Source organism: Bubalus bubalis, chromosome 1 (assembly GCF_019923935.1).
Source record: "Bubalus bubalis isolate 160015118507 breed Murrah chromosome 1, NDDB_SH_1, whole genome shotgun sequence".
NCBI classification, from domain to species: Eukaryota; Metazoa; Chordata; class Mammalia; order Artiodactyla; family Bovidae; genus Bubalus; species Bubalus bubalis.
Window position 1 is genome coordinate 128874153 of NC_059157.1, and position 19799 is coordinate 128893951.

General features: G+C 34.5%; 1 protein-coding gene across 6 annotated transcripts in view; it reads right to left on the reverse strand.

The window, feature by feature from the left end:
* Window positions 1-19799, reverse strand: part of KLHL24 (kelch like family member 24) — a 37784-nt gene that overhangs the window by 5142 nt on the left and 12843 nt on the right. For all 6 annotated transcript variants that reach the window (XM_006075327.4, XM_044944257.2, XM_006075326.4 and 3 more), the window contains 4 exons: window positions 11594-11778; window positions 10304-10422; window positions 6539-6727; window positions 5423-5611 (listed from right to left, as the gene is read on the reverse strand). In XM_006075327.4, coding sequence (XP_006075389.1) covers window positions 5423-5611; window positions 6539-6727; window positions 10304-10422; window positions 11594-11778 — 682 coding nt within the window. The remainder of the gene's footprint in view (window positions 1-5422; window positions 5612-6538; window positions 6728-10303; window positions 10423-11593; window positions 11779-19799) is intronic.

A 19799-nucleotide genomic window follows, 5' to 3' on the forward strand; every position in this document is an offset into this window, starting at 1 on the left:
TGCTGGAGAAATATCAATAACCTCAGATATGCAGATGACACCACCCTTACGGCAGAAAGTGAAGAGGAACTAAAAAGCCTCTTGATGAAAGTGAAAGAGGAGAGTGAGAAAGTTGGCTTAAAGCTCAACATTCAGAAAACGAAGATCATGGCATCTGGTCCCATCACTTCATGGCTTCATCATCACCACATAGATGGGGAAACAGTAGAAACAGTGTCAGACTTTACTTTTTTTTTTGGCTCCAAAATTACTGCAGATGGTGACTGCAGCCATGAGATTAAAAGACGCTTACTCCTTGGAAAGAAAGTTATGACCAACCTAGACAGCGTATTCAAAAGCAGAGACATTACTTTGCCAACAAAGGTCCGTCTAGTTAAGGCTATAGTTTTTCCAGTGGTCATGTATGGATGTGAGAGTTGGACTGTGAAGAAAGCTGAGCGTTGAAGAATTGATGCTTTTGAACTGTGGTGTTGGAGAAGACTCTTGAGAGTCCCTTGGACTGCAAGGAGATCCAACCAGTCCATTCTAAAGGAGATCAGTCCTGGGTATTCCTTGGAAGGACTGATGCTAAAGCTGAAACTCCAATACTCTGGCCACCTCATGCGAAGAGCTGACTCATTGGAAAAGACTCTGATGCTGGGAGGGATTGGGGGCAGGAGGAGAAGGGGACGACAGAGGATGAGATGGCTGGATGGCATCACCGACTCGATGGACATGAGTTTGGGTGAACTCCGAGAGTTGGTGATGCACAGGGAGGCCTGGTGTGCTGTGATTCATGGGGTCTCAAAGAGTCGGACACTACTGAGCCACTGAACTGAACTGAACATAGTCAAAAGGGAGAAAAGAAATAAGTTCCCTTTTGCCCAACTCCTGCTCTATGTGTGAATACTAGATAAATTTGCATGGGTGAAGGGAGTGTTAAAACAGAATAAATGTCAGTAATTGGGGTCAAGATATGGGCAGTAAACTGGGGGTTGTGGCTGAGAAAAGGGTTTTAGTTAACTTAATGGTGGTTGAACAAAAATATCCTTGAAGAGTTGCTTCTCCTGTTACAGGACCTCATAATTTTATAATGATACAAACATCATAATATTATAGGACAGTCCTTTACTATAAAAAGTGTCTATTACATGATCAAGGGATAGGAACATTATTAGTTATATGGGATTACCCTCAAGTTGAATGAATGAGAGAGTTATAACCAGATTAAGAAAGCACTGTTACTAGGGTGCCTTGGTTGGGGTATAGAAACTCCCCAAATAACATTTTATAGTTAACTTTCTACACAATGGTATTCTTAGCTAAATTTACTCTTATCTGTCAATAATATATATTTTGCAAGGATAAGTGTTTCTTTAAAGAAAGAAATTACACTAAAACTGTCTATTGCATAAATCTGTTTATGCTGCAGGTCAATTATTCTTCTATTTAAATTTCACATTAATTCAGACAGTTATTGTATATTATTATCCTGCTTCCACATAACCAGCAATGGATAGATTCTACCAGTGAGTACAACAAACATTTTTACTTGATCAGATTTGCTATATATAAATTTCACTCTTGTAGAAAAAATTAAACCTTGGTGGATTTATATAATAGAGGATAGTATTTTTGGGTCTAGAAGAGTAAGTGAGAACTTAAAAATGCCTACATTAGAGTTTATATACACCCAAAATGACTTGGCCCATTATCACTAGTGAATGACAAAACTTTCATGTAGAATACCACCTATGAATTGTATCAATTATGTGCCAAACTATAACACTTTTCATCTAAAGCACAATGAGCTCTTTCTAGAAATTCTGGAAGTTTTAAATACCACAAAAAACAATATCCTTAGTTTTCAAGTACAAGCTGGCTTATACTATTGAACTTTATAGTCATTTGGATGATTCTTAAGCTATATAATTATAGGATATTGTTATTAACATCATTTCTTAAATAGTGCTCAGAATTAATTGAAACAAGCAATCTTCAAAACTGGTATTCACTCGTATCAGGAAATGACTTGCATAGTAGTTTATTTTGCTCTATGTTAGTCTCAAGAGTAATGGCAGCTACTAATAAAAATAACTTAATAACACATTAAGTTTTAAATGTTATTTTTCATGACTTAAATGAAACACAATTTTAATATTGTAAAACATACCTCTTTCCTTAATTTTTATTTTTAAATAATGCTGAATCATTAAAATGCCAAAAATAAAGAAAAAGAACCAGATTTCATTTATTATTCTAAACTTTAATGACATTTTAAATACCTAGTCCACTGAAGAAGGCTAAAAAAATACTTCATCAGTAAAAAAATTTCACAATTAAAAAAATATGTTCCTGATAAAAATTAAAAAGTGAAATATGTTTATAATATCAAGTTGTGGCTTTTAGGAATTATGCAATGTCAAAAGGCATGAAAATATCAAGGTACAGCAGGGAAAAATGCTGGGTCCATTATGACCGCACAAAAAGAGCTCATTTTTTCAGCTCTTTTTTGGTCATTCGATATTCTAAGCACTTTAAAACTGTTCAAATAGCTTTCTACCATGAAATTGGTAGATTTCATGAAATAGTTGATTCATCATTTTTCATTTGATTAGTATTAAAAGGGTAGGCAAAGACTCACAGATGGTTCAAAACTTGCCTATCAATAATACATACATACATAGATACATTTAGAGGTACTGATTTTAAGAATGGCCCAGGGGAGAAAAGATAATCCCAGAAATTTCAGTATTTTTTGTTTCAAGAGATTTGACATACTAGTCTTAAGACTTCATATAGATTTAATATACTTCTGATTTAAATGTTCCTTGAAATTTCTGAAGTCACTATCAGGCACTGTCTAATTAAGGAAAATGTGCCATATATGTCCTCTTGTTTTTCCTTAATTTTATCTCAATCATTTAGTTAAAGATATATTCTTTAGTATATTATCATATGTGAAATAGATTGCCAGTCCAGGTTCGATGCATGAGACAGGGTGCTCAGGGCTGGTGCACTGGGATGACCCTGAGGGATGGGATGGGGAGGGAGGTGGGAGGGAGGTTCAGGATGGGGAACACATGTACACCCATGGCTGATTCATGTGAATGTATGGCAAAAACCACCACAATATTGTAAAGTAATTAGCTTCCAATTAAAAAACAAAACATGTTTTTTGTGTTATGCTAGATGCTAGCAATTATCTTCCTAAGCTCTGCTATTGTTTTGTATAGTACAGTCAACTTCTCAGTGAATAGTAGCTCTTAGTGAAAACACACTATATTTAAAAATATTCACTGCAATAAACCAATTAAAAAAAACTTTGGTTAAAAAATTTAGAAGTAAGTGTAAACACTTGTCATACAGCTGGACGTGACCATAACAAGGGTTCTTCTGTGGCAGGGCACATTCTCACCTGTCTCTTGTAGGAGGACAATGAACTAGAGAATTGCAGTTCATTTTATTTAAATGGGATATAAGAAGGACAGAAGACTATGTTCCCTTTGTACCATGAAACTGAAGATCCTATTATGTCCCTTTCATCAACTGAGGCAATGTTACTCTGAATACATTACTAATTGGAGACTATACTTCAATGTCAACAGCTTCAGAAAAATAGTGTTATACCCAAACCCTAGTCATTATCCTTACAGTCTATATTTCTTATATTTTATATAAAATTGTCTTAACATTAGGACCCTCTGTTATTTCATTCTCTATTTGTTTACTTACTCAATAAATATTTACTAATAGAGGTTAAGTGTAGTGACAGATCAGAAAGAAAAGGCATTATTTCGGAACAGGGCAATCTCAGATTGTTATAACTATGCAGTGGTCCTTGAAAGACAAGTAGATAAGGTAGAAAAGGCATTAAAGGCTAAGTGGATAGAATGAACAAAGGCAAGAACACATACCATCTGGATAGCAAATGCAAGCAACAGATACTAGTGGTAAAATGGGTTAGAAAAGCAAGACACTAGAAGCTTGAAAAGGGTTTCTCCCCTACTTTCCCTTCTCTGGAGCGGGGAGAAGGGCTAGAAATTGATTTATAATTGATCATGTATACATGATAAAGCCTCCATAAAAATCCCAAAAAAATAGGACGTGGAGAGCTTCTAGGTTGGTAAACACATCCATGTGCTAGGAGGATGGAGCACCACAAATCCATGAGGACAGAAAGTTCTGTGCTTGGGATCCTTTCAGACCTGACTGTGGGTACCTCTCTATCTGGCTGCCCATCTCTGTCCTTTGTAATAACCTGTAAACATAAATAAGTGTTTTTCCTGAGAAAATTACTGAATTCATTGGGGGGACTGTGAAAACCTTGATTTATAGTTGATTGCTCAGAAGTACTGGTGACAACCTGAGACTTGTGACTGGCATCTGAAGCAGTGGCAGTCTTGTGGGATTGAGTCCTTAAAATCTGAAGCTAACTTCAGGTTGTGTCAGATCTGAATTGAACTGTAAGACACCAGTTGGAGATGGAGAGTTGACTGGTACGGGAATAAATTCACATATCTGGTGTCAGAAGTGTTGTGAGTAAGGAAGAAACAGAGTTTTTCTACCCACTAGGTTGTTTGGGAACAGAAAAAGTAAGCTTAGGGAAGAAGGTGAATTCTGTTTTAAGTTTGAAGCCTTAGAACATATTAAATAGGTAGTTGGAAATTTGAGTCTGGAGCAGAGGAGAGAGGTTTTAATGGAGAATAAGATTTGAAGTCATCAGTACTGAGCAGGAATAGAGTATAAACTGGGAAAAGGGCAGGGAAAAGAGGCTCAGGCAATACCCATATTTTAAGGGTGGGGTAGAAAAAAACCAAGAGAACATGAATAAGACTCAGAAAATTATTAGTAATGACCTTTGTGGGTACAACACCTCAAAAGTGGTATGGGTCGAGCCAGATTTCCAGCATCAGGGCCATCAAACATTTTGATGGTGGAAGGAAGGAGGGTAGAATTATGAATTAAAAGGCCAAGAGAATGCCTTTTTGGGGTGGGGTAGAAGCAGAGTAAAGAGTACAAATGCAGTGTGAATGAAAGAGAACCAAGTGCAGCCATTTTCTTTATAACAAAACAACATGTTACCTAATTTCTTACTGCAGAAGCAAAGAAACCAGTTTGGGAGCATTTCTTCTCTTTTGAAATGTACAAGAGAGAGGGATAAGAACTGGAGCAGGAGTCTGAAAAAGGTCAAGGGGGAAAAAAACCCAACAGACCAAGTACAATACCTACTTTACCACGGGACACTAAAAAGTTATTTCAATAATCCATTCCTTGGAAGAAGTTCAAAACAAGTACACCATATGCTGTATGTGGAACTTTGAAAGAACTGTGAAATAATCCAAGTGTACATGAAATAGTGTCCAGTACTGTATATTCATATTGGTACTATACTTGGTCTCTCCTACACTGATTTTTCTTTTGATCTGTTTTATGCTATTACCTGTCGGCTGAATGTATTCTGTACATGCATCCAGTAATCTTCAACTGGATCGTAACAGTATATTGCCTTGGTCAGTCCACCAGCAACATATATCAGGTTGTTTAAGGATACGGCTGTTATACACCTCTTGGCAATAGGAATAGCTGCACGAAGTAGCCAAGAATTGGTTTCTGGATCATAGGATTGAACCTAGTAATATATAGAAATATTTAATTAAAATTTCTCAACAAGAATGCAAATTTACTTAATAAAAAGTTTGCCAATATACAAAAACATGATTAAAATAAAATTCCATTAATTCCTAGAATTAAGGGAGGCTGGCTTGAGAATGAAGTATCTGAATTATCAAGCAGAACAGAGTGACAGACAAGCACAGATTGTTTCTAGGATGAATGGCTACCAGGTTTGCTTTGTTTCCATTAAAATTAATGTCTGGATTTTAAAAAATTCTGTTTCATAAGATAAGTATGCCTCAATTTGAATACAATTTCTTTACATATTTAGGGAGTCTTTTCTTCAAAAGAATACAAGCGAACCTCAATTTACTATATTTTAACTTATCACAAGTTCTGAATTAATGAATTCTAAATGTGTAACATTTGACATTACATTAAAATTTGAGAAAAAATTTATTGACAAAATTTAGCAAACTATTGTTAAATGAATCAGGCATTAGATACTTGTATCCAGAATAAACAGGGTATTTTCAGAGCTGCCAGTATGGCACATGCTCATTGTCCCAGGAATTTAATGAACTGCAGCAGCTTTGAGCCATCCTATGTTTACATTAGAGAGGTTTTCTTCCCTTATCTTTGTTCTAAACAATATTTTCAAAGTACACAGAAAACGACCCATTTGAAAGCAGTATAACTGGTTACTGTCTCACCCTTTGCTAGTTCACTTACTAACTGTATTCTGAACAAATAATTTTTTGATTCTGTAAACCATTTCACTTTAGTAACCTGAAACTCAATGTTTTCCTCCCAAAGTATAAAGTACCAGACAATTTTTAAAAGGCCTTTCACACTAGAGGACCAAACTACCTACTTCTTAGGCCATTTGTATTTCTCTTCTTGTGTATATCAGTGGTTATTTCTGCAAGAAAACATGGCTTACCTTATCAGAACAAGTATTATCATCAGGTCCTCCACCAATCACAAACAATTTGCCTACACAGCTGGTCACGGCAGGAGAACTTACTGCTTCCTTAAGGGGAGCAACTTCAGTCCATCGATTTGAAAAGGAATCATAACATTCTACGCTGCTAAGTCTGTTTTGCCCATCATAGCCTCCAACAACATATACCTACATGTAAAATACATGGAAAAAATCTTAATTATCAAAAGTTTGAATTTTTAACTAGTTGGCTAAAGAATTAAGGGATCTCTTCCCTTTAAAAGTTCCTGGTAACTGTAACTGCAATATATTTAGCTCCGTTTCTGGACCTTTTAAAAAATTATCATCCTCTCACTACCACCAAGGAGATATTTTAGACATTTCTTTTCATAATAGCCCCATTCAATGAAAATTTTAATACCATAGATATATTGTATATGTGTTTATGTACTATATGTATATCTCTGCTTTATGCACAAAAGGACATGTATAGCTTGAAGTAAGAAGCAATCTTTATCCCATTAGCAGCAATACTACTTGCATTGAGAATTACAGGATTTAGCATAAGTGCTCATATTCACGTTTGGTGAAAATAATTGAATATTATAAAGCTAGACTAAAGCTCTAAAATAGAATAAAGCTAGAAACTAAAATACTAGGTAAGGATTACTAGACTGTGAGAATCTTTGAAGGCAGGGCCTATTTTGTTCTTTAATTTAGTTCCCATAAAGCCTAGAAAAGTACCTGGCACATAATGAACTCTAGACTGTATATTTCAAAGAGCTTTCATATACATTTTCTTTTCACAAATATGAGGAAGTAGGACAAGTGATCAACAGGCCATTTATTAAACCAGCTATATGCAGAATAATCCATTAAGCATCATGAGATATACAAGAAATCTTTAACCTATAGAAGCTCTCCAGTTTAACATCTACAATTCTTTTAAAGAACAATCATCATCAACTTCAGAGAGGGCAATGGCACCCCACTCCGGTGCTCTTGCCTGGAAAATCCCATGGACGGAGGACCCTGGTGGGCTGCAGTCCATGGGGTCGCTGAGTTGGACACGACTGAGCAACTTCACTTTCACTTTTCACTTTCATGCACTGGAGAAGGAAATGGCAACCCACTCCAGTGTTCTTGCCTGGAGAATCCCAGGGACGGGGGGAGCCTGGTGGGCTGCCATCTATGGGGTCGCACAGAGTTGGACACGACTGAAGCGACTTAGCAGCAGCAGCAGCATCAACTTTTCTCTCATCTATATCTAACTATTAAGTTCTACTGAGCCTTCTTTCACAGCATCTCTCGCATCTGTCCCTTCCTTTTGTTTCCCGCTGCCACTATCCTTCCTCAGGGTCCGTATCATTTCATACCTCTCAATCGCCTCCTGGTCTCCGCTCTTGTACTCTCTAAACCATAGATTAATCTTCCTAAAATACCTCATCAACTCCTTTTACTAGTCTAACAATGAGTGCCAAACGGTCAAGGCCAAACTTTATATTTACACATTGTCATTCAAGTATGTCCACAATCTATCTTTCTGTACTCTTGCAAATTTCCTTAGCAGCCAATGTTACTTCAATTTTGCATTTCTCACATTTAAAATGATCTGTTGGTGGGTCTGTTCTCCCAACACCATATAACCCAGAGAGCTTAGGTAACCTATTCAAGGTCATGCAGCTATGGAAGGGGTACAGAAACTGAGGTATAATATAGTACTTAAAGGCACAACTTTGAAGTCAGGAGAGGTAGAGTTCACATTGGCTCTGCCACTGCACATAAGACCTTGCTTGGGCAGTTTACCTATACTCTCTCAAACTCTGTCTTAATTTCCTCAATCTAAAAATGTATAAAATAATAGTACCTATCACATAATTTTGAGGGTTAAACTTTAATACTACACTACATGCATAAACTAAAAATATATGCTATGAGCCTCAAGATAAAAGGCTCCTAGATTGAGAAAATCTGAGCTTTTGCCCCTGCTTTATCACTTTCTGTGCAACCTTGAGCAAATGACTCCATCTCTCTGGATTCAGTTTCTTCATAAATTGAAAAAGTTACATTAAATATTTTCTAAGATTGCTTCTTGCTCTAAGATACTATATTCCAAACCATCCTAGGTTTCCTTAACAGAAAACATTTATGCTTTAAATAACTTTATAGGTTTGAATTCAGCCTTGAATGTAATTTTTGGGATAACTGTTTTCCATGAATTGAGTACTTGCTGTGGAAGGACAAAAGGAATCCTTTTATTTTTTTGAATTAGTGCTTCCAAGTTTTGGGTAACTTCAAGTCAAGTATACTAATATTTATCAAGTAAATTTGTGTTCATCAATCCACAAATGATGTTTGGAACATCAATCATTTTCATATGCTCTTCTCTGTTCAGAATAAAGAATTATAATGTTTTTAGTCTGACCTCATCTCTTTCAACCCCTTAATTATTTTACCTGCCCCTTTTATGTTGTCATTCTTGATGTATAGCTACCAAAACTCTATTAACAAACCAGTGGTTTTAGAAAATACTGTTAGTATTTTATTTTCATTACACCTACCTTAAGGTCCTCATTATTTCACTAGTTTTGTCAGTGGCAGCAGCACACTAGATCAGTACCCTTAGGAATTAACAGTAGCTTTCAAACTGCACTTTGAGAAGCTCTACAGTACAGAGTTTTTAAGACACTTTTGTGGGGAGATAAGAGGGAAGGAATGAGAACTGATAGGTGACTGAGTGGGAAGGGTTCCTGGCATCATCTCTGTTCCAACTAGAGCAGTTCTGCTTTCTCATTGGTGGCTCTAAAATGCCTCCACAAGAGGGCTTAAGAGGTAGCAATCATTTTAGTAGAGGGTAACAGGGGACGAATAAAAAACATTATGTGTGATATATTCAGTTTCTTGTGATAACCTATAATGGAATATAATCAGCAAACAAATAAAACCCCTAAACCACAAATCACTGTGCTATATACTTGAAATTAACACAATACTGTAAATCAACCACACTTCAAAAAAAATGCGCAAGCCAAGTATGTTGCTTATACTTAGACTGCTCAGCAATCTGAAGTGGCTTTGGAGGAGCTGATAGAGACGGAGGCAGGAAAAGAATCCAAGTGAGCCCTTGTTACACAGCTGTATTTTTATCTGCTTGTGTAACAGCTTCTTATATTAATTTAACTCAAAAAAACTGGTTGTAGTTGCCACTAGTCTACCAGTGATTCTCAAAGTTCCTAAGGACAGCGAATGGTCCAGAATCAGATTATATGTTTTTTATATTTATTAGCTGCAGCCAGTAGTAAGTTTGCTTTAAAATAAGCTGGTGAGTTTATCTTAACACTTATTTGCTTTGTCCCTACTTGTATAAATAATAAAGATAAAATAATATGACTCTAGATAAATATATCTTGGCCTGATTGCCGAAGTCAGTAAAAGGAAAAAGACTGCTTGGATTAGACACTGGCCTGTTTTTGTACTTGATGTACTCCTTTATTTTCGAGTGCTTCTCAGGCATTTAGAAGCCAATGGTGCATGAGAAAAGAAATGTGCTGCACTGCTACGAATTCCAAGTTGGGAGAACAAAATATCCATTCAAAAGTACAGTGTCAAATTGTTTATATCTTCAGTTTATGTACTGAGGTTAGAAATGAAAGGAAATACAAGCTGAGTCCAAAATACCCAGAGGGTGAGTAAAATGAAGGATTCATCTGTGGTATTTATTCTGGAAAGGTACCAGCAATAATAACAAAAAGTGGTTTCTCTTACTTTACCAAGGAGGACAGCCATTTTGTGACGCCATCTGCCTTTATTTAGAGAAGCAACTCTGATCCAAATATTTAACTGTGAGTTATAAATCCAGACATCACGTCCATTGATTCTTCCACCTATAAATGCAAAACATTGCACACACACTAACAAGTATATCACCAAGGGATCTATGCCCAAGGCATAAATAATGAAAACACTGAAATATTCACCCAGTCCAAGAATTTAAGGATTCAGTTCAATAAATAAAACAAAGACCCTTAAAACTTCAAATGGAAATAGATCACAGAGCAGATTTAACCTTGTCCATTGTTATTTTGAGAAATAATCATTACATGCCCCAAATAATAAAATGTAGAATATGAAACTTACTATTCTAATTTTAACGTAGAATAGTAGAATTTTACAATTTTACTATTCTACATTTAATTCTATGGTCAAATGTATAAGACTGTTCAATTAAGAGTCAGAGAACAGAAGCACCTGGACAAAAGAATTATTCTAGAAAGATTTTAAAAAATCAGCCATTTTTTAAAAAAGTATACCACTACACAAAATAATGTGTTGTTATATTATTCAATGTGTAATAACAGAGTAACCTGCAAAACTGGTAAAATTGTTTAATTAACAAATTTAAAATTAGAGACACTGTAGTTACACTTTGCATAAATCTGTCACTTTATTGTCTGACTTTAGAGGTAACATATCACGTATTATAATGGAAGTTCAAGTTAAGAATTTTAAGAAAAATCTTATTTCATAAACTTTGGGGAGAATTCCAGAAAACATGGGTGGATGAGAGATGCTTAACTCTGAGCACTCTTCACTTTATATACTTCACTGTGCTCCTTAGAGTAAACAAGTTTTAAAAATTGTACATATTCTATATGCGTTCGCGAGCATTTAAAACATAATACGGCCTACTGTACAGTGCAGGGCATTACAGTCAATAGCCTAGGATAAATTATAATGGAAAAGAATATGAAAAATAATATATATGTATAACTGAATCACTTTGTTGTTCAGTAGAAATAACAAGAAATCAGTAACATAAATTTTAAAAATATGATATGGTTAAAGACATTTTCTGGTGAATCTTTTTTAAATAATTCTAAATTATCTTGTACCTGTTTTTAAGAACAATAAGTCAGTTTTAGTTTTATTTGTATAATATGATCTGATTAAAGAGGGCATCTCTACTTTCACTCTTTTCTTTTGAGACACTGTAATGGTTTCAAATGGCCAAGCTGTGATTAAATTAAAAGTAGCTACATAATAATTCTTTATTACCTGAAACAAGAATGTCATTCCTTAGAGCACAGACTGCATACTCTGATTTGGTAAATTCGGGAAGTTTAGCCAAAGACTTCCACTCTCCTGTTACAGGGTCGTAACACTCAGTGTATGGAAGATTAAATCCTCCAACTCGTTCACAGCCTCCAACGACAACTATCACCTCAGAATAGCCAGTTGACCTAAAATAATTATTATAAGAATGCATAAATAATAACACACACTCGATTATTTAAATTCCTAAAAGCATGCCATTGTCATAAAAAAAAGTGGAACATTATTATAAAGTTAAATTTATTTTCTGAGTATGTGCCAACCAATAGAGGCTATCAGTTATTTACTTTGAGAACATTTATAAGGAGTTTAATAACATAATCTTTTCACAGGAAACTTCTATGGGTACTTTTTCTATGAGTAGCAGTCCAAAGATAATACCTAATGGAACTGGAACCCTGGTAATATTAAGGATGACTTTCAAATGGAATCTTAACAGCAATTCAGATAAGCATAATCACACAAGATAAGACAATGCACTTTTTAAGTGTAGGAAAATGGTGCTTTTTCATCAGATTGTTAGTTCTAAAAAGACAAATTCACAGTACAATTTAAGTATCCTTTAGAGGAATACATGTATTTGTTCAGATATCATTTTGAAAAATAAATTTTTTTTAACCGCACTACATGGCTTTCAGAATCTTAGTTCCCTGACCAGGGATAGAATCCACGCCCTCCGCAGTCAAAGTGCAGAGTCCTAACCACTGGACTGCCAAGGATTTCCCTAAATACATTTTTTTTAAACTTAAGTAAAGTAAACTTAATCCAACTGAAAAGGCTAGGTGGTCTCCAAAGATGTTAACAGAGCTTATAATAAAGAATGCTACAGGAAAAAGGCAAGATGAAAAATTGTACAGAAAGTCTGATCAATACTATGTAATTAATGTGTCTGGAGAGATCACAGCAAAGTGCTAATGATGGTTTTCTCCTGATTGTGTGGCTTCCTCCTTTATATCAACACAAATTTTCAAAACAGTAATGAGCATGGGCTACTTTTAGAGTGGAAAAGATAACTTTTAAGTGCCCTAAGGGAATCCTGAGGTTTACGTTAATTACAGGCTTCTTTTACTTTGTAGTTTAAACTTATGATAGAGTCAGGAAAAACTAAAAGCTTAGCCAAGATTTTTCTTTTTGTTCATAAGGCTCATGGAAATAAAAAAGTCTTGTAATTACATTTTATGGCTGCTGCAATGTTAAATCTCACAAACAAAAATTTTAACAATCCCTCTTCTCTTAAATGAAGGAAAAAAGATCAGGTTAAAACACTTATTTGTAGTTTTAGTCAGTGTGATGTTTTACAATTTCACTAGGAAAAAACAGAATTAAGCAGCATTGGTACATCCCTTTGATAGAGCTGCTATATTCTAGCTATACTTACTTGCAGTTATTTCAACTAACAATCATTCACCTAGTCAGTCCATGCCAGGCATACTTTTTCCATTATAAAATCAGAAATAAATATCATAGAAAAGAATTCTGTCCACAGATGCAATAAAAATTACTTTTAAGAACCCAGCGAATAATATAACCCTAATCTAGTATATAGTAAAATATTATCAGAAGGACTCAAATACTATCAATAATATTTACTATTTTCCAAATAATTCCAAAATGAAAATATTAAAAGTAAATAGTAGATAGCACCAGTCACTTAGTAGTATAACTAATGACCAGAAGATATCCTTCTTTCCATATTAGTATTATTTCCTTAAATCTTACTTAAAATACTTCTAAGACAAACCCATGTGTTAGTCCTCAAAGTCTTACCTATTGATTGAGCAAAACAAAAATTGCTAAATACTGTTACTGGGTTTGAGTCACTCCTAATATTTTTAATACAAAATTAAGGTAATTTTGATATAATTTTGTTTTATACTTTCTTTGGGTTTTCCAGGTGTCACTAGTGGCAAAGAACCTGCCTACCAATGCAGGAGATGTAAGAGACACGGGTTCAATCCCAGGGCTGGAAATATCCCCCAGAGGAGGGCATGTCAATCCACTCCAGTATTCTTGTCTGGAGAATCCCATGGACAAAGGAGCCTGGAGGGCTACAGTCCATAGGGTCGCAAAGAGTCCGACACGACTGAAGAGGCTTAGCATACATGTGTAGCATTTTACTTGTTTTATACTTTCCCTTTTCTTGAATTTGCTTTGTTTTCCAAGACTTCTTAGCCCAATAAACATACATTGTCTGTTTTGCACCTTGGGACAAGAAGAAAAAACAGCACAAAAAGCTAATGGCTAAAACATTTAGTCTTACTAAATAAAGGATTATTTCAGTGCCTGTGTCTATTTATCTGAAAGGATCAGCAAACTAGTAGTTTTGCCTAACTGAAGGTCTCATTTGCAACCAAATGGCTTTTAACTTAATTTGAGACAAGTCTGGTGTTCTCATTAGAGAGTGTTAACTCAATTTAATAGCTATTTTTATTTCTTGAGCTTGGAAAAATACTTATCTCAGGCAGGAAGATGATTGCCTTAAAGGAAATGAGTTGCTGCAGCTGATAATGGTGAGAATAAAAAAGCAGCCAAGATGATAGTATAGGATGAATAAAATTCTAGATACCCATGCAATCTATTTTTAGAGACTATGTTACTTTATTAATCTTTTAAAGTGAAAATTCTCATTTTCTGCTGAAACAAACTAACAAATATTCGCAGCTTAAGTATTAAGCAGTATTAAATCTTGGGTATTGAAATTTGGGTATTAAGTCTCACCACTTGTTTCTAGGAAAGTGCGATAAGAAAATTATTTTTTTCCTACCATGGTAAATACTTTTTTAAAAGTCATCATACTCTTTTATCATAAACTTGAGAAAAGGTTAAATTAAAAGATCACATTCTTTGATTTATGTGAAAGGAAAAGAATTATAAATCCACAAAATATTCTAAACCATATGAACAAAATGTATAGTAATTGCCAGGTTCAGTTAAGAACCTCAGAAAGACTTGCTGGCCAAAATAACAGACCTTCTTATTGTCAATGCAAACATGCCAGGGACAGATGAAGTGCCAAATTAATTTTCATCAACAAAAAGGGGTCTAAGGGTGATCCTTGGTAATAAGAAAAATGACTGAACACATTTAGAAAACACGAAAAGAAATGTTTCCACATAGTGGGAAGCTGGAAGGAAGAAGGGAGAGATATTAATGACACAGTCTATTTCAAGACTCAAAAATACCTGAATACCAAGTCATTGCACCAAAATAATGAATTCAAATAGAGATATGAGACTTTAAAAGCTCTAAAGAGACCAAATGACTCTTTAGTGTGTAGAATACGACAGTACTAAACTCAGTGTATTAACTATATATCAAAAGAGGGGACTGATCAGCCCTCTATACGATAAATAAATGAATGAGCAAATGAATGAAAGACTAAGTAAGCACAGAGGCAAACATTTTCTGTGTCCATTCAAGTAACTCGTCTAAAGGAAAGGAGAAGCTTAGCTAAGCTAACTTGAACATTACTGGTTCTTTGGTAAGAATATTTTATGGTGGGTGAGACTTCCTCAGACTATACTAGCTGGGAAGAGTTGGGCTCTAAAGGTCTTCTAGCTTCCAAACAACCTTTGAAAACGTTGGCTTCCCAACTGGTAAGTTGCCCATAGTAAGAGAATATGCTGGCTGCATTGACTTAAAATATTTTTTTGACAGTTCCATTTGAACCATTCCATTTTTTGGAACAGTTGACAGTTCCATTTCTTATTGCAAATAAATATATATAAACTAAAAGATAAATTAATCAGTCCCTCATAATTAACGTTAAGTCTGTTCCCTGATAGTTTGATCTTACTGTATCCAAAAAACAAAAGTTCCTGAGCCTAGAGGAATCACTGGGTATGGTTTATCAATATAAATGTATATAAATGACCCCATAAAGAGACTTATGACAGCCATAAACCATACGGCTTTCTAAACTTAATAAGGACAGTTTCAACTTGTGTGGTAAGGCTTTCTACCTGAAACTGGAATGAGGAAAATGAGTTCTATAAGGAAATAGTTGTACCAATTGAAAGATTCAAATATTTACTCTTTAAAACAAGCAATTATTTAAGAATTTATTATCAGGAACTAATTACAGGTATGCTTATATAGTCACAAAGATATTTATCTCATTTACTGGTAAAAAATCAGGAAGAGTTTAAATGTGGGTGGGATGGTTATGGTACTGTAGATTTCATGTCATGAAAATATGTTTACCATATATTAAATAAATGATAACAGCAGACTATGATATGAAATAGATTACAACTTTGTAAAAGAAATAATAAATTCTTAGAGAATAAAAGGGAAGAATAAAGCCGAATGCTACAGTGTTACCTCCTAGGCAGAAACATGGATGTTATTTTTTGTTGTCTCCAATGAACACAAATTATTCCATCCCTTCCTCTTGCCTCAAGTTAAGAAAGAACAAAGGAGAAAACCCACACCTTACTATTAATAGCCACTATCAGCTTGTCTGCTCTTACATATGGGACAAGAATTTTAGCTATCAATTTTCTGCTACATGATCCTACTCCAAGGCCACAGGTAACTCTCCAGAGAAGGCTGTCTGGATCAGAGATTATCTTTCCACATGAGAGGGAGACATTCAGCGTCTCTGGACTGACCTTGTAATATAGAAATCAAATCCCATGAATGGTGGGGTCAAACAGAGTCAGACACAACTGAAGCGACTTAGCAGCAGCAGTGAGAGAGAATGATGCAAATATGCAGAGAAAAGCAGAGGTAAGAGGCAGAGATAGGGCATGGCTAGATTTCTGATGCATTTTCAGTAGCCTGTTCCAGTCTTCTTGTAAGTCCTGTTGAACTTCTGCCCTTAGGTTCTACAAGATAACACCTTCTTATACCCTTTTAAAACATCTATCTCCCTTCTATGCTAATGCTGGTTTCAATCACTTCCAATCAGAATTCTGATACACTAGAGTCCAATGAAGTGGAGAAAAAAACAAACCTATAAATGGTTTTCAAACTTGGAAAACCTCAAACTTTCACATGAAAGAAATGCAAATCAAGATTATGGGACACATGCTCATTATTAGAGAAACACAAATCAAAACTACAATGAGATATCACCTCACACTGGCAGAATGGCTATCCTCAAAACATTTACAAACAAGAAATGCTGGAGAGGCTCTGGAGAGAAGGGAACCCTCCGACACTGTTGGTGGAAATGTAAATTGGTACAGTATAGAGGTTCCTTAAAAAATTAAAATAGAGCTACTATATGACCCTGCAATTCCACTCCTGGGCATATATCCAGAGAAAAACATGATCTGAAAGACTACATCCAACCCAATGTTCATTATATAGTAACTAATTATTAGACGAGAGTAGTAGGAAGTATTAGAAGAAATAACAATTAACAACATTGTTAATCGACTATACCCCAATACAAAATAAAGTTTAAAGTTTGAGCAAAAAAAATTATGGGATACAAATTTTCACTTTTCCAGAGTAGCAAAAATTTATAAAAACTATTAAAATACTGTGTAAGGAAAGGAGTGAAGAAATAGGGATTTTCATATTTTTGGAAAAGTATAAATTGGAAGTCAATTTTTACAATATCTTGGCAAAGTTTTAAAAATGCACCTATTTTATGACTTAGTGATTTCACTTCTAGTAATTTATGCTATAATTTATCAGACATATGTATAAGAGTATTCACTGAGCACTGTTTGCAATGAAAAAAAATCTAGAAACTTAAATGTACATCATTAAGAGAGGGATTAAATAATTTATAGTATCCATAAGTGTGATACTATACAACTCTTAAAAAAGAGTGAATTTGAAATTTTCCATAATGAAGAGTTAAAAAAAAAAAGGAATGAAGACATATATGTGCTGATATAGAAGAAACTCCAAGATATTTTTAGGAGATAAAAATAAGATATACTACCATCTATATAAAAAATAGTAGGGACACATGTACACACAGAGACAGACACACACACACTTCTGTATACAAAGAATATTTTTAAAAAGAGTGAAAAAACTGGTAATCCTTTGGGGATGAAAGGGTTATATATATATACTGATATATCAAGGGTCAGGTAGAGGGAGACTTTGACATTACACAGTACTTTAATATAAAAATGCGTTCAAAATAACAATGAACTAACATGTATAAAAATGGTAGACCATGAATCCAATATAGCAGATTATCACTTAAGAAAAACAAACAGAAACTCAGAACATTGAATTCTAAAATATTATTTCTTTAAAAAAAAACTTAACCTTGGTCTTCTCGTTGATTTTTTCAATAAGAACTTGAATCCTGTCCTCATTATGGTAATAGGTTCCTATTTTCATTATATAGTAACTGCTTATTAGACAAGAGTAATAGGAAGTATTAGAAGAAACAAGTACTTAATTAACCAATTCCAAACTCAAAATGATGAACTTATTAGATCATAGCTATCTCTATTGTTTAATGGAGTGTTGCAGATTTTTTCTGTAGATATGAACAATTTATACTTAAACCACTTGATAGCAAGCATTTATGTCTCTCAAACTATATTTCCTATTCTGTAAAAGTATAGTGCAAATTTTAACTGTATTTTGATTATTCATGAAACTAGCAATAATTTTTATTAAGCATTTTTGTGTCCAACACTAGGCTATGCCTTTTTCACACAGTAGTTCTAATCCTCACAACAATCCTACAGGATAGATGGTATTATGCTTAGTTTACAGATGAGGAAGCTGACACATAGAAAAGTTAAAGTGCTTTGCCCAATGTCACAGAATTAACTAGTTATGCAGAGGTAGGTTGTAGTTCAGGTCTCTCTGATTCTGAAGCCAGTACCCTTAACACGTCATGAAGCTTGCACTAGGTGTTTACTAAAAACGTGTTATACCTTAGTATAGAAATTTAAAGTTGCATAACATATATTAATAAAAACAACTATTCTTCAGCTTTTTACTTCTGTGATAGATCTCCACTACTTTTTCTTTATGGACCCAGGGTTTACAACTGGCAATACTGATTAGCAAAGCTTTTATGGTCTTATGTTCTATGTCCTCTTTCTAGAAAACTGCCATCACACTCTTTTTTTCGTTTTTTAATTTTTTTTACACACTGTTTTTAATACAGTGTATCTTGGGGTTTTCTCTGTCATTTAAGAGACACATGGGTATATACAGGTGTCACTGTCCAGTATGGCTTGAGCTCTGGAGAATACTTGGCACACAATAAACACTAAAGAAATATTGGATGCTGTGAGAGTATAACCTAACTATATAGTGGTGGGTTTGGACTGTCATCTCCCTAATCAAGAGCTAATCTTTATATCACTAATGGTACAACAACCAGTTATGCTGTCTTTCTCCTAATGTGATGCAATGTGATACATGCATTACCTAGAATGAATTCTAGCAAAAAAGTATTTAACTATTCACCATTGAGCTGAAGCTAACTTTCAGTTTCCAGGAAACAGCTAAATGCAGCTAAGTGATATCACAAGGAAGTGACCAGACTAATACACATCATGGAGTATTGTTCTGGACAACTTGCCCATGAACAAGTAAGATTCATGAAAAAGAAACTGCTTTGGAATAAGAGACTTCATGGAAATAAACAGATGCAATGATCCTGTACTAGTCCTGGACTGGATTCAAATTCATTAAAGAACAGCTTGGAAAAGACTAGGGAAACATGAATATGGACTGGATATTAAATATTATGAAAGAATTATTTTTAACTGTGAGATTTATTTTGGCTATGTTATTGTTTTAAAGATGCATCTTCAAATATATATGTATGTGTAACTATACATATTATTTTTTAAAAAAAACATTAGCTGAATGATGGAATAAATGAATGAAAAAGCCTGGGGTGGAGATATAGTTTTCATAGTCAATAGTAAGCATGTTAATCAAAACCATGAGAATAGATGTGATCATCTACGAAACTATCAAGGCAAGACGAGATGTGAACCAAGAGAATATCAACATTTCAAACAATAGACAAAGAACTATCAAACTGAAAAGGAGTACTGAAGAAGAGGACCATGAGGGAAATGGTACTCCTGAAGCTATCAGAAGAGAGTTTCAAGAAGGATTTAAGCAATTAAAAATATCAGATCTGAAAGAGAGATCAAGGTGAATAAAGACTGAAAAGAGGCTAACAAAGAACAAATAGATG